This window comes from Sander vitreus, chromosome 23, assembly GCF_031162955.1.
Source record: "Sander vitreus isolate 19-12246 chromosome 23, sanVit1, whole genome shotgun sequence".
Taxonomy (NCBI): domain Eukaryota; kingdom Metazoa; phylum Chordata; class Actinopteri; order Perciformes; family Percidae; genus Sander; species Sander vitreus.
Genome location: NC_135877.1, coordinates 20328844 through 20345418, shown reverse-complemented (window position 1 = coordinate 20345418; position 16575 = coordinate 20328844). Strand labels below are relative to the sequence as shown.

The following is a 16575-nucleotide window of genomic DNA, read 5'->3' as shown; positions in this document are numbered from 1 at the left end:
CCGCTCGTCCGAGGTCTAACCTTTTCAGCTTGTTGCATAATATCCTTCAGGCTATAACACATGAATGTTTGATGACACACGGCTTAGTACATGATCAATTTAATACCCCTACACTACCGTATTTCCGCCGTTTCACAACCACTTCCCAGGTCCTCGGGTGGTTACGCGCGTTAAGGTTTCACGAGAAAATTAAAAGGGGGTGCAGCGTCAATCAGCTGGTCTACCAGTCAGTAGGAGCTACTTCACCTCTTTATTTCTTCTGCCATGCGGCTCGTCTGCCTTCTAAGTGCTGCGTGGAGAGCTATTGTGATGGAGTAATAGGCTCGCGTCTGAACAAACAACACACATCGACTGACAGGCCGCGGACATGAAGCATTCCTCCCCCTCGCTGCACTACTATCAAGTACTCAAGTTGAAAACACACACTTGTGCACACTTGAGGGTACGCCCAGGTATCAGTTAGCTGATAAACGGGGCTAATGTTGGCTTTTTTTTTTATATATGCTCTGCCTGTTCCGTTGTTATGATGGATTTGCTTTGATTATATTCCAAAGTTATTACAGAGTTGATAAATGCCGTTTCGGATTGCACTCACATGTCTCAGGTAGCGCCGAGAGCGTCAGGATCTCGTGGTCTAATGAGACGCTTTCCTGCCCAGGCAAGGGCAGAGATTTATTTTGTGGAAAAACTTGTATATTATCTCAAATAAAACAGCAGGATCCCCTTGTCTGTGAAACTCAACACAGTTTACAGTTGATTTAAAGACATCAACAGTGAACTGGGAGTTTTTTTTGGGTAGTATAACAAAAATTAGGAATCTGGAGTATTGTATTATACACAGCCAGCACGCCCTGCTACGTCCTGCTACGCCCTGCAGTGCCCTGCTACGTCCTGCTACACCCTGCTACGTCCTGCTATGCCCTGCTACACCCTGCTATGTCCTGTTACACCCTGCTACATCCTGCTACACCCTGCTATGTCCTGCTATGTCCTGCTACATCCTGTTACACCCTGCTACGTCCTGCTACACCCTGCTATGTCCTGCTACGTCCTGCTATGCCATGCTACGTCCTGCTACACCCTGCTACGTCCTACTACGCCCTGCTACGTCCTGCTATGCCCTGCTACTCCCTGCTATGTCCTGCTACACCCTGCTATGTCCTGCTACGTCCTGCTATATCCTGTTACACCCTGCTACGTCCTGCTACACCCTGCTATGTCCTGCTATGCCATGCTACGTCCTGCTACACCCTGCTTCGTCCTGCTACACCCTGCTATGTCCTGCTACATCCTGCTACACCCTGCTACGTCCTGTTACACCCTGCTACGTCCTGCTACACCCTACTACGTCATGCTATGCCCTGCTACACCCTGCTACGTCCTGTTACACCCAGCTACGTCCTGCTACGCCCTTCTACGTCCTGCTATGCCCTGCAGTGCCTTGCTATGCCCTGCAGTGCCCTGCTACGCCATGAACTAGTACAACTACTATTTCTAGTCATAGTTCCATTATCTTTATTGTGACTATTATTGCCACAGTTCATCACACCCCCAACCGGCACCGTCAGACACTGCCTACCAAGAGCCTGGGTCTGTCCCAGGTTTCTCCCTAAAAGGGAGTTTTTCCTCGCCACTGTCGCAATTGTTGGGTCTTTGTAAATTGTAGAGTGTGGTCTAGACCAACTCTATCTGTAAAGTATCTTGAGATAACTGTAGTTATGATTTGATACTATAAAAAAAATTGAATCCAATCGACTTCATGCTTGGCGGGTGTGTTGCTGAGGACCCGAGGAAGTGCAGTGTCGAGTGCGAGCTCCTGAGATCTACAGAACCTATTTATAAGTAGTGTGTTATGTACACACTGTGTAGTATATTGAGAGGGGACCCCTATTAACTGTTACACCACCGAACGGCATGCTGGGTACAGTACATTCAAGAACAGATGAAGGAGATTGACCAGAGATGTGACATTGTAGCAAAGTCAAAACACTTCAAGCATCACCGACGTAACTTTCTGAATGAATGCTTTTGTTCCCAGAAATAGCCCGGACCCAAATAGCCTAGCTGTTAGCAAATGACGCGTATACTCTTGCATTGCAACTATGTCATGGCAGGTGTATTGCTCAGGACCCAAGTATAAAAAAAAAGTTTCTTTATGAACAGTTAATAAATATTTATTAATGCATTATAGATCAGAAATAAGCTATTAAAAAGACCAACTTTCAAGTTGCCATGTCCTCATCTGGGATCATATTGTTCAATAAAGCATTAATAAATGATCTTCTATCGTTAATAAAGACGACAGTTACAACTTTATGAAGTATAAACCCTGTGCAAAGTCAAACCCTAATTGAAAAGTGGAACCCTACAAAAAATAACTTCTAAAAGGTGCTAACTTAGATTTTTATAGCTAACATATCAGTGCAATGCGAACAGAAAACGATGATCAGATACGGGTTACTTTCAAATACGAATGTCGTCAGTCAGATAAAACGTGTCAGCCTCAGTACACCCTACAGCTTGCAGTGTGACAGTCTTACAGTCCATTATTTCTCAAGCGTGCACGCAAGTTCCCCTTCAAAAGACCGCCGAGGCTTTTGCATGAAAGAACATGATTTCTCACATCATTGAAAATGATAATACACATTAACACTTACAGTCTGCGTGTTCTATCCGCAGCTGTGTCCACTGACTTCAAATAATAAATGGCCGATTAAATGACTTATAGCCTTTGGATTATAAATTGCTCCTTTTAAACCTTAACCTTGCTCGAGATCACACTCGCTTTGATGGAGCCTTTGATGGGCCTCTGGTTGCACGAGCACACACAACCTTGCGCCTGTATTCTGGCAGAGGAGCGTCACTAATTATCTTGCCGGCAGAAAGGTAAGGGAGGTGGGGACTTGTGTGTTTGTGTGTGTGTGTGTGTGTGTGTGTGTGTGTGTGTGTTTGTGTGGTCTCAGTGCAACAGTAGCTTTTAATGAGCCCCACGCTTCTTATCAAGCTTGGCGCTCGACAAACGCTCTGATCCGCCCACATGGAGGACGGGGCTCGACTGATCGCGTCTGAAACACCCCCCCCCCCCTGTCTTCACAAAGAGCGATAGAGAGCGAGAACGATGGAAAGAGAGAATCAACAGGACAAAAGAGAAAGAGAGAGAGAGAGGGGGGGGGGGGGGGGATGTAAAGAGGGCAAGAGGTAGAGAGAGTGAGTAGAGAAAGAAAACGAAGATGAAGGACTGAACTTCTCCAAGCTGGAGGGCACTCCAGAGGACACGTCCTAGATTAGCTCTCACCCCTCCCTTCATCCTTCCATCTCTCCATCCCCTCCTCCCTCTACCTAGCTTCAGACGGAGAACAGCGGCCCCAGGGCCCTCTTGGCGGGTGTCGGGTTTGTGGGGGAGAAAGAGAGGAGACAACGGGCATTTAGACATCTGTCAGCCACTAATGAAAGAGTTCAATTTAGTGGAAAATCTCAAACAACCTTGTCTGACAGGCTGGCTGACAGGCTTTAACTCGCCGCCTGTTGTTGTTGGTGTGTGTGTGTGTGTGTCTGTGTGTGTTTCTGTCTCAGCGTGTGTGTTGTGTTAGCGAGGAGGGTGGGTGGGTCTCTGAGTGGATCGGGACGGGGAAATTAAAAAAAAGAAGTGGAGAAAGAGAATAAATGTAATGTAATAAACTCAGACTGTGCTGGGGCATATGCTTGTGTTCACGTGTGTGTGTGTGTGTGTGTGTGTGTGTGTGTGTTAAAGAGTCATGCAGGGGTGTGGATCAGTCCGTGCAGCAGGGGTTTGGTCTTATGGTTTTAAACGCTCCAGGGGTACAGGGCATGTTTTTTGCCGATAGATGGGTGGCGTTTTGTGTGTGTGTGTGTGTGTGTGTGTGTGCCTGCGTCTGTGTGACAAAGGAATTGTATTTAGACCTAGCGCTATTAGAGTTGGAGAGATGAACACAGGGCTCTCCAGGCAACACACGCACGCACGCACGCACGCACGGACACACACACACACACACACACACACACACACACACACACACACACACACACTCACTAGTCTCCACCCCCTCAGAGCTTCATTAGCAGGTCATTAGACACGTCTTCAGTGAAAGCTGTTGTTCTTTGAGAAACAGTTTTGCTCCAGTGGAAAGACTCCATGTGTTTGTCATAAAGATAACTCATTATTTTTGTTTTCTTTTTCTGAAAAATAAATCTGGCAAATTATCTTTTTTTTTCTACTTTCTATATTGTAGATTAAAGGGATAGTTCAGATGTGTTGAAGTGTGGTTGTATGAGCTACGTCTCCATAGTCAGTGTGCTACAGTAGATGGAGGTCGGCACGCCCCCAGTTTGTAGAAGCAGGCAGGAGTAACGACACGGAAGCTAAGCAGCGTCCTGCTGTGGGCGGGGGCAGCAGCTAAACGCATTTTCATCTATATTTGGAATACATTCCACAGCTTTACCTTGCCGTCAAACAGCCCTTTACGACTGAAAACTGAAGCTGTGAACCCTCTCTTCAAAGTCACCAGACTCCTTTGACAAAAACAGTAATTTAACCTCCCAGAACACGGGAGTTGCAGGTCTATCGCCGCCTCGATCTGTTAGTTAGTGTTATTATGGGACTTTGGAGTTTTAAAGAGTTTGTTCGGATTCAGCTGATAACAGCTCAAGCCCAGCAAGTGTGGGTTTTTGGTGATTTTGCAGGTGAAAGGACATGCGGGTATCTCTTAAAACTGGGCTGATTTTCAAAAGTCATGAGATGTAAAGCTTAATTGTCATATGTGCAGAGACCCAGTTGTACAGTATAATCAGCTTGCCGTCCTCTCTGATGACAGTCTATAGAACAAAAATACACAAACAGAACGTGGGAAAGAAAATTACTCGGCTCGATCGTACACTAACGACAAAACTGCGAAATAGGAGTCTGCCTTGCAGAAGTAGTGCACATTTCGATGATGAGTTGAAGTCTTTTAGATATCTGGATTACGCAACACCGTTGTTTCAGCAACATTTTAAAGGAACTGTATGTCATGGAAAGACAAGAGTCCAGGGTGCTCAGGAAGTTCAATCAGATGTTTGAAGGTGCTCTTTGGGGTCGGGAATTCAATAAAGTGTGGAAAAAAAGGCAAGTCCAAGGCACTCTTCTTCAAAATTATTAAAAAAGCCTTTATTTTACTGGCTATTTCATAACAGAAAATGTAAAAGACATAGGGAGAAGCAACCCACGCATAGCGGCACAGACAGCCTTCTTATGTCATGTTGGAAATACTGTATGCTTATTCGCTCTCTAGCAGAGAGATAGATGAGAAGATAGATGCCACTCTAATGTCTGTACCATAAATATGACGCTACCTCCAGCAGCCAGATAGCTGAGCTTAGCATAAAGACTGGCAACAGGGGGGAAACCGCTAGCCTAGCTCTGTCCAAAGGTCACCAAAACCACCTACCAGCGCCTCTAAAGCTCGTTGTGTCTTGGTTGGACAGTCTGTCAAAAAAGTGTAAAAACAACACAATGTTTCTTTGCAAAAGCAGTTCAAAATTAATTCCTTTTTCATATACCAGACATTGGCATTGCCATAGCAGTAATGACAGCTTGTTTACTTGAGCCACCTTTCCCAGGATTCTTCTGTAAACCGAAAGCTTTTCACAAGATGACATTGTTTACCGGAGACTGCAGTGATAAGTGTTTTCTTACAGCAGGAGACACAACAACTTGAGTATGTGACGGAACCAATCCACACCTTGTTAAAGAAAACCCAGGCATTTTTTGGGAAAAAAGTCTGTAAAAGCTGAAAACAAGAAGCCTTAGCAATGCGACACCCAGTTCCTGTTCTGACCTGTATATACTGTGTAAACATCGCTTCATCGCTGAAGTATGACAGACAGGTGTGGCGCTGATGTGAATATACACTTTCTGCATGCATTACATCACATATGCATACATTTGGTAAACGTGCGCTGTCAGATCACTGACAAAGCTTCAGCAGAGACACCTGAGGAGTGATGGAAAGTGATGTGGAGAGGCTCAGAGGCTGGCAGAGAAGCAACTGTTTGCTGTTGATTTTCTCCCTGTGAGAAAGCCTGATACTTAATATTCCCCTCTCGTCATCGGCGCCCTCGCCTCTCTGAGCGCCGTACAGGGCAACACATTCTCACTCCCAAACGCGTCGAAAAACGACACTTGGTCAGGTGTCTTCGGCGTTTGTTAATGACGCCAAAAGTCTCCTTTAGCGTCACATTCAGATGCGCTTGGTTGGGACTCTTGGCGTCACTTTTTGACACTCTGGGTCGGGACTCTTGGCGTCATTCTTTGACGCTCTGTGTTGGGACGTACGTTTAACTGACATGCGGCACAAGAAGGTTTGGTTGTTAGGTTTGGGAAAAGATGGTGGGTGGGGTTACAAAATATACGGTTCAGTGACACGCGGGACAAAACGGGGAACGGACCCCGGCCTCTTGGGTGAAAGTCCAACCCGTTCTCACTCCGAACTCGTAAAATGCGGACGTTTGGGCAGTGGCTGTCAGCGTCAGAAACGACGCAAAAAGCGCCCTTCAGCGTGTGTGTAGAAGACACCGGGGAGAGCAGCAGCTACACGGCGTTTGAAGATGATGTAGCAATAAGAGCGACTATGGTAGCGAGTAGTATGAAAGCCCAAAAATTCACATAGGGAGGTTGGTTGGGGTGGTGGCATGGGTCAAACAACACAGGACTTCCACCCAGGAGACCGGGGATCATGTCCCGCGCGTCACGTTTCCTAAACCCAACCGTCGCTTTCTTCTTTTACTAAACCCAACTGTCCCGTTCTTTTCCTAAACCCAACCGTCCCGTTCTTGTCCCGCGTGTCATGGAAATGTAAGCCCACCCACGACCTTTTCCTTAACCTAACTGCGTCAAAAGTGACGCTGATAGTCCCGACCAAGCGTGTTTAGATAAATCACGTTTAGATATGACGTAAAGGAGACTTTCAGCGTCAATAACAACGCCAAAGGCACCTGACCAAGCGTCCGTATTTTACGCGATGGGAGTGAGCATGTGTTGGAAAGTCCCACCCCAACTAGCCTCTTTAGTCTTCCGCTCTACCAGGTGCGTTCCATACAGACGCTAAAGGGTGATTTTTGCTTCAGTATCTGATGCTGAGAGCCACTGCAAGCGCCAATACTTCACAAGTTGGGAGTGAGAACGGGTTGTACAGGGAGAGATTTATCACATTAACAACAGACCCCTTCACTTAATGCCCTCCTAAAAAAAACAAAAAAGAGGCAGCCGTTCAACTGGCTTGTGCTGCCAATACCGGTGCCCTTCTTTCTCCAATTTGGCGCCCGTCCAGCTTTCCACTCTGATCGCATCTCCCCCTGTTAGGGCCTTGGCTTTTTGGAAGGAGAGCTAGAGAGCGAGGGAGGGGATGAGTGCCAATATCAACATTGTTTCACTGGCTTTTTACAAGCCAGGAGAGTGGGGAAGTTAATAAGCAGGTATTGGTTTTTAACGGCGGCCCGTTTATTGCTTTGCCCTCGAGCGTGCTGGAGTGCTCTACTCCACCTATTTTTTTCCTGTCCATCTGCCCATCACTTCTCTTAACCTCCCGTTGAATTTCTCCCTCTATCTGTCAGCTCTTCCTTATGTCTCGACTCGCCTCATTCAGCAATTAATTCACCATCACCTCATCATCTATTTTTTTTTTTTCTCTGTCTCTAGCTGACTCCTTCCCCTGCCCTTTTTTTATATTTTAAGCTGAGGTGGAGCCAGTTTTAAAACCCTGTTAAAAGATTATAAACAAACCCTTGCGCAAACCACTTAATGATCCATCATTATGCCACTACTGATTCAGTGTTTTGCAAGTGTGTGTGTCTGAGAGTGTACTGTATGTATTGGTCCTACTCATGTGCCTGTGTATAAACCATATCCGTCGTCCATCAATACTGGACGTTTATTAAAAATTGGATGTCAGCCAGTCAGTGCTGTCCAGCTCTGACATGATGAATGTGATGCAGGTTTAATTGCGTACATATTGTGCTGTTGTTGATCAATGTCGTCTGGCGCGTCAATGGACAAAGTTTTTTTAATTTCCCCTGCTCTCAGGAGCTTGCCGAGAACAAAAACGAGTTTACTGGAGACTCAAATCTCTCAAGTACTCCCAGTAAAACATGTAAGCGGAATTTCCACCATCCTATAACAACTCTGTTATCCGCCGACACTTCCTGGTCTCGGAAATAATGGAGCAACCCCTAAACGTCTTGGGTTTTCTGGTTTTGCTTTGGTGTTTCTCATATTTTAGAAGAAGGCGAACAATATGAGCAGCTGACAAGACAGCGAGTGAAGGAGAGGTGATGATGTGTTGTCACACAGACGACGAGCGATGTATGGCCATAATAGGTTATGGATTTGTAAGTTATTAATCTTTAAACCGTATGTAAGTAAGTAAATTGTGTGCAAGGTTGAAATTGCAGGCTAGTAGATGCACTGTTTTTGGTTCACTTCCTGTATTTGGGTCAGATTGGACCTAAAGTGAACTGAACTGTAGTGCTCTCGGAAGCTAACCGAGAACCCCCCCCCCGTTTTCAAGCGGACCAGAGTTTGTTTGTTTAGACCAGAGTTCGAACGGGCTTTCACAGCACCCCAAACCAACCAGACTATCCGACAAAACGCTCCGAGGCTTCGGTTAAAACGGACCAAACTGCTCAGGTGCGAAAGCGACCTAAGAGTGGTGTCTGCAGTGGAAACGCAAAACAGATCCAGGGTTTAGGTACATGTCTCAGGTTCTAAGGGTACTGTACCGAAAGCGTTTGGTGGAAACGCGGCTTTAATCTCACAGATAGGGCCTGCAGTTTCTTACTTTGTGGTTTCATCTTTTAAATGACATTCTTGGATTGCAGCAACAACCTTGGGCCTTGCCTTTCAGACTACAAACAGGCTGACTTTACCCTCTGATTGGACGGGACTTGTTAGGGCCTGCCTGAGAGGAAGATACGAAGATGAAGGTACTACTCAGGGGTGAACATGATAAATTATGAATTATAAATTTAATTAATTCAATTTAATTAACTTAGTTGAAGGTTGAAGAACCCTTGACTTTATTCTGTCCCCCTCCCCTTCTGAAACTAAACTAATGCCCTTGCAAGCACCTACAATCCAAATGTGCTGGTATCCGACTTCAAAAAGCCCCAAACATAAGAACCAGATAGAGATGCCGCAGGAGAGAGAAGCTAGCGAGGCGGAGGGATGACCAGACGGAACAGAGGGAGGGAGGGTGCTATGGTGTAGAAGAAGGCGATTTCATGTTCCTATAATCCTAAAACTGCTGCAGTATGTGTCCTCCCCAGGGCTGTTTCACACCTCCAACAAGGGATAAGTGACTAACTCTCACGGCGCAGGAAAACAGACCAAATTTAACATACTTATTCCACAAGCAATTAACACGGTGACTCCGTGCAAAACAACAAGCTTGACTCTGAATTCGGGAACCTAAGCACAAAACCTTGCGAATGGCTCTTGCGGGAATCCACGCTGTCCTGCCCAGGAGGGCTATCTGCTGATCCAACTGACAGAAGCAGGCAAGTGCAGGCGCTCAACTGATGAGATTCCAGTTAGCCGGCGCAGCCAAGAGGAAAGGCGGGGAGGCAGCCAATAGCCCCGGCAGAAGGGATCTGGGGGCCTCTAAATATCCACACAGGGCTAAAAGAGCAAGAGCGCAAGCAAGCTCCAGCCCACTTCCTCTATCGCTCTCCTGGGCCTTGGGAGGGAACAATAGTGGAGAATGGAGCAGACTGCATGAAAGAAAGGCAATGCCACAGCACCAACATGCGCCGTTATAGCCAGGCTCGTCACAATATTAATCGTATACAGTATATCCGTTACAGTCATTCCCCAGCTGCAATGATGGTGCAGAGACTCCTAAAGCTCAGATGCGGAAGATCCGGAAATGCTGACAAATCAAAGCAGAATGGACTTTTTCGGGAGGGGGGCCTCAAAGAGACAGGTGGTAAAACAGGGCGTCTCAGACGGAGGTTGGATACAGGTATATTTAGACAGACAATATGAGAAAAATAATGCGTTTAATGAACATTAAAGCATGTTCTAGTAGAAACCCAAAATACAAGTATGGGACCTTTGAATAAACATAACGTTTACCAGAATACTTTCACAGCGTACCTCAAACATGGACTCTTCACTTATCAACTCAATAGTTTCCACTTTGTTTCACAAACTAGCACTGGCAGTCAGATGCGAACGTGCTCACACTTTTTTTGCAACACACTGATGTTCATACCAGTGTACTCACACACAAACACACACACACACACACACACACAAACACAGGTCGAGGCGGGGCCGCCTCGGGGTGCTGCTGTAAGTGTGTGATTAGAGGAGAAAATTAGACAGAGGAGAAACCAGGACACACACTCACCCCTGTTAAGGTCTTTATGTTATGCAGTGCATTCTGGGCTTCTAGGGCAGCTTTCCTTGTGTAAAACGTGACAAAACAGCAGCCTGGGGAGAGAGGGAGAGAGAAGAGAGAAGAGAAAGAGAGGGGATGAGCATAAGGAGCAACAAAGAGCATTTTCTCTATTCAGCGGCTTGGCATCACCTGTCGACACTGGCAGACGCTGAGTGAATGTTAAGGACGAGACATCCTAGCGGAGAGGGAGAAAGCGCTTTTTGGATTTGTTTCAGCGCAGAGGACTTGAGCCTCGGGGAAGTGTGCGCGCGCTGCGACGCACACGCACGCACAAACACTACAAAGACACTGAGGTGGCGGAGACAGGGGTTTGCCTCTTCATTAATCCTCGAGTAATCTGTGAACAGTTGCTTACTCCGTCATTTACTACAGAAAGTATTTACTCATTGGTTTATTGCTTACGCTCCCTCACTCATTCACTCACTAGTTCACACCCACGAGGGGTTTTTCAGTCTCTCACTAAATCAAACACTTGCTTCAGAGTAAATATATTTCAGTGCGTGGTATAGTCTGGTCATCAGGCTACTAAAAAAAAAGCAATTTTTTCTTTGCCGGAAAACAAGCAAATTACCAAGCAAAAGCTCACTAAGTTGCTGACTCACTCACTCACATACAGAACGGTGTGTGCACTGAAATGCATGTGCACACCACACACAAACGAGAGGAAGAAGAGAAGAGGGTTTTTGCCTAACTTGCACAGTCAGGCAAAAAAACCAGGAGGGGGATATTTAGCCAGACACAGAGGTATGACTCGTCCATTTCCCTCAAATAAAAAGCAGCTGTTGGAGACATAAAAAGTCTCACTATATTCTTTTGTCTGTATTTATGTCTTCATCGTGACACTTTTCTAACAGCCACAGGGGAACTAAAAACAAAACCGAAGAGGAAAAATGGATAAACACAACTTGAGACAACCATTAAGAATATGGAGGGTGCAACGGTGAACTAGGCAACTGGAAGAACGACGCATCATCAGGAGGAACAATGGAAACCTGTGTAATAAGTAATGGCATGACCTTAAAGGACAATTCCGGCGAACGACGGACGCCGTGCTTGAGCTATGTTACTGGTTACTGGTTGCACGACGTTCGTCGTTCGACTGGTCATGACTGTTTTCCCAAGATGGCGCCTGCTTGTACACGTGAACGCTACTGTCTTTATAATCTATCTTTTCAATAAACTGTCTGTACACAAAGTTCTCAATGCTTCGGTTTACATGTAGGGACCCTCATTATGCTACCGTGGAAGTGTGGTGCTATTTTGAGCCTTGTTAGTGGTGTAGAAATAGAGATTTCTTTTTACTTTACCCATTCCCCGATGAATAGCTTTACAAGCTAATCAGCGGTTTGCGGGAGCTGGTTTCAAGCTAGAGACACATTCGATTATGAAAACATATCCCAGAGAACGGTCGACTCGGTAATCATGTGTTATTAACCCTAGGTTCATTTTGCGCCGGAATTGTCCTTTAAGCACAGTATCCATCTTTGCTTGTTTGCTCCCGAAAGTTGTCATTCTACCAAAAAATGTGAACACAAACATTTCTGAAGATGTAAGAACTAAGAGACTTTCTTATGCCAATAGCAATATGTGAGAGTTAAAAATAACGTGCTACCAATATATGTTGGATAATGTAAACTAATGTAACATTTATTTAAAAAAAAAAAGATCCGTTAAATGTGGTCATTAAAGTTACAATCTCGAAGAGCTCTGTTTGATTCCCCATGGCGTTAAGCGCGTCACCGTCTGTAGTCATCGCTCTTTCCCGTTTACGTCAACGATGGCAGAGACCAGAACAAAAAAAAACAGCACGCCGTTTCACACGCGAGTGAGTTGAAGAGTGAGTCTGTCGCGTTAGCTCTGCCTACCGCTGGTAGATCAGCTGGTGAGCAGTTTATTTCAATGAAAATCTTTAAGTAATGTGACTGACGTACTGTATGTATCACTGTTGTAGTACTCAAGATCAGTCTTGGTCTCCAGACCACTTTTTGAAGGTCTGGGACTCAACTCGGAATCAAACACATTTTTACTCTTGGTTCTCAGATAAAAGGACTCAGGATTTTATTTCAAGATAGGTCAATACCACAACTGCCTTTTGATTATTTCACCAAGGCATTTCTCATGATACACTTATGGCAATAAAGGAGGTGAATGAAGAAGGATCTTTATTTGTTTTCTTTTGGTGTTTTTTATGGAACTGTGGATCTTTCAGATCAGTTTCAGGAGAGCCTATGATTAGCAATTTGTCACATTTTATCGTGGCATGCCGTGTGGGACTCGGACTGGTCTGGTCTTGGTCTTAACTCCGTCTCAATCCGTCAAAGTCTTGGTTTTGTCTCGGTCTCGATACACTCTAGTCTTGTTGATAACTTGGTCTCGGTTTTATGTGGTCTTGACTACAACACTGGTATGTATTAAACATGACATGTTCTAGCTGAAATAAAATTGCTTACTGGTGGACAAACTATATATTGGAGACCAAACAGACTAACAGCCCACTGTGATGCAGTGGTATAAATATACTGACTGCTTACAGGTTGGAGGAAAATCATGCAAATCAAGAGCAACCACGAAACCACCGGCTTCGTCTCAGCTTAGTGTTTGAGTGTTTTCTTGCATTTAACCAACACAATCAGTCCTCGTTGACTTGCTTAACAAGGTTAATACACATTATCTACAGGTGATCCATCGGCCTGTGCAGGTTTTCGCTTCCACATCCTCCCTCCAGTCGCTGCAGATGCATATGGTTGGACCTTCTGCCCACAGCTTTGCTCATCTGTTCATTTCGGTGTGTATTTATTTGTCCAGAAATGAGCCTGAGTGCACCATTGTTTACACCTGCTTTGTTGTCCTCTCCATTGTGCTTATGGCACAAATCAACTCAGCGGGAGTGAGGCGGACTGGTGGTGGTTTTGTTGCCCATATCGCAGACATCGGGCCCTGATGACACTTGCCCTGCAGTGCATCTTAGTGAAATCCAACAGTGAGCATCTGGAGCAGATTTGGCATCCGACTCCCAGAGTCCCTTTGATGGGGCTGGGAGCGTAATGGATCTGAATTCCTGCGGTGTCCTCCGGGTGCCACGGCTGTTGAATAGTTGGCCCTTAGCCTAGCGTCAGCAACGTGATTGGTGTTGCGATTCAGATGCTGCAGAGGCTGTGTATTAGCCGGGATAACTCCCAGCTTAGTGTTTTCTTCGACAACCCCCAGCGTGAAAGGCAGCTCAGGGTGTCACTTCACTAAACCCTAAGCCTCCCCCCACTTATACTATCAGTATTAATTTACCACCGAGGGTTTCACACCAGCCTCTACTAGTTAAAGGCATGGAGATAAGAGGGGAAATTAGTCACGACTGACAGAATATCACTGGGTGAAAATCTTTACATTTTACTCCATGTAGGTCACCAAACTGATATGATTTACACACTGAATTCTACACACTGAATTAAAAGTGGTGGTAAAGGGGTGGTGCACATTCTGTAGATCTCTGGCAGTTCTGCTTCATCTTTGCTCTCCATCATCATCATGATAAAAACTGGACTCACTAAGGATAAAGTAGAGGAAGAAGTACTGATATCCAAAAAATAGTGACACCAATATGAAAAGTACATCATAGTTATTAAAATGAAAAAGTGCAAGCAATTCAAGCTGGGAACAAAAATTGGAAAAGCCCCCAAAAAAATGGAAAATTGTGAAAATCTGAAATCTTTGCAACATTCTTGTGTGAATTGCTGCAAACAGTTTCCCGTCTTTTTGGTTTGGCGCACAACTAGGCGGGCCAAAATGTATTGTGAACCTAATGTGTTATGCGGGCCGGATCAAAATTTGCAAAAGGAACCGGTATTAGGCCTTGAGTTTGACACATGTGCACTGAGGATAAGGTCGAGGAAGAAGTACCGATATCCTTAAGTAAAAGTAGTAACACCAATATGTAGAGGTACTCCATTATAGTTATTAAATAAGACATATAAAGTATGTATTGTCCTGTCGCAGGCGACAGTGTCGAGGGTTAAAATGAAAAAATGTTACCAATTCAAACTGGGATGAAAAATGGAAAAGCCAAACAAAATCGAAATCCTTACAATCAGAAGTCCTTACTTTTATATTGTAAGTCATTTTGATCTGCACATTAGCAAGCAGAGCAACATATACGTACACTGTAGAATAACAGTATAAGTAAATGTATCAAAAAAACAAAGACAGAAATACTCCAGAACTAGAGTTGAAGAGTTTCTTCTGGCTAATTAGGCTTCTGCTCACCTTGACACATCTGAAGTATGCCGGGAGCTATGGAGTTATGTGACGCCTCCGCCAACTAATAGGTGCTCCCTATTATCCGACAAACACACACACACACACACACACGCTTCTTATGTCGCTTTGAATCAATGCCTTGTGTGGCAAATAAACAAAATACAATGAAACATATATTTCACATGGCTTTCTGTGGCTGAATCCAATTGGAAAAGTTACTGAACTGTCTGCCAACGCTCAAAAGTTATGAAAAAGTTGACCGCAGCGTCTATGCTACCTGTTTAACAACTCGCTGATAGATACAATTTCCTACCTGCCACCTCATATGGTGCCGATATAGACGGTAAGTAGATTGATGCACGCAGCGATGGAAGAAGTATTCAGATCCTTTACTGAAGACTGTAAAAATACTCTGTTACAAATAAAAGTCCTGCATTGGACATGTTACTTGAATAAAAGCATGTAAGTATCATCAGGAAAATAAAAGTAAAAATCCTCATATTTTAGACACGAGAAACGATCCAAACTGTTCTGTCAGTCAACTAAGTGTTTAATCGGCTCATCATTTCAGCTGGACTTGTAGGCCTTTATATTGTTGGGTAGTTTATTTATAATAAAACATTATATTTTATAAACTACATGTATTTGTGTGCAAAATTCTTAATTTGTAAAGTAACTACTGTACTAACTAAAGCTGTCAGATTAATGTAGTGGAGTAAACAGTACAATACTTCTGTCTGAATGGAAGCAATGTAGAAGTAGAAAGTGACGTGAAAAGAAAAGACTCAAGGAAAGTACAAGTACCTCAAATGTGTACCTATGTACAGTACTCGAGTAAATGTACTTAGTTACATTCCACCACTAGATGCACGTAATGTGGAATCACAGTCCACAAGCGCGAGTTCTGCCCAAAAACCTTTGGTTTTACGCTGTTAGCAACTGGTGCTGAGGTTAGCACAACAACCTGATTTGGGTGCTCTGAATGTTTAAATTAAGCCAAGGTGGAACTAATTGAAACTCCTAAAGCAAACGTTTGATTTTTTATTATTCTATGTATTTAGTATTTTCTGTTTTATAGCACAGGAGATGCTTTTTCAGTCTATTGTGACCTAGTCTACATCGACGACGTTTCATTTACGTTTCATTCTGGTGCCGCCAGAGGTTCCGCAGGATGTCCCTCAGGATGTACCTCATTTTCGGCCGGATGTGCGTCACATTCTGCTTTCTTTGTGTTGATATTCTAAACTTTCGGTCGATTTCTGAGGACTATGGTTAACTGCTCCTCAGATCTCTGCAGGGTAAATCCAGACAGCTAGCTAGACTATCTGTCCAATCTGAGTTTTCTGTTGCACGACTAAAACAACTTTTAAAACAACGTGCACACGTTCCACCAAAACAAGTTCCTTCCTGAGACTGTTTTGCAGCGGCACCATGGCTCCGTCCGGCGCTTAGCGCCGCCCATGACGATTGTGATTGGTTTAAAGAAATGCCAATAAACCAGAGCACGTTTATCTCCCATCCCAGAATGTTTTGTGGAATCGCGAGACCCTCCTCCGCACCGCTGTGGAGGAAGGTCTGGCAATGCGAGACTAATTGCGACCTGATGCCTTTTTGTGTTTCTACAGTGTATTACAGAAGTGTTTGAAATGTTCCTTATTTTTCTAATTAAAATAGTTTACTAAAGTTGCCAGTGGGCAAAATGTTACATCAGTCCCAAACAAGAGGATTTAATCTGTCTTGGACACATGCACTCCTGTATGTTCAAAATATATGAAATGAAAAGTATCTCTGCTGTATCAAACTCGCACCGAGCTATGACTCCTAAACCTTGTGTGTAGCGTCCCACCCCTAGTTAGTACACTTAAAATGT

The 16575-nt window shown here is 44.5% G+C and overlaps 1 protein-coding gene across 18 annotated transcripts in view; it reads right to left on the bottom strand.

The window, feature by feature from the left end:
* Positions 1-16575, bottom strand: part of celf2 (cugbp, Elav-like family member 2) — a 233171-nt gene that overhangs the window by 73664 nt on the left and 142932 nt on the right. For all 18 annotated transcript variants that reach the window (XM_078242911.1, XM_078242910.1, XM_078242925.1 and 15 more), the window contains one exon: positions 10404-10486. In XM_078242911.1, the coding sequence (XP_078099037.1) occupies positions 10404-10486 (83 nt within the window). The remainder of the gene's footprint in view (positions 1-10403; positions 10487-16575) is intronic.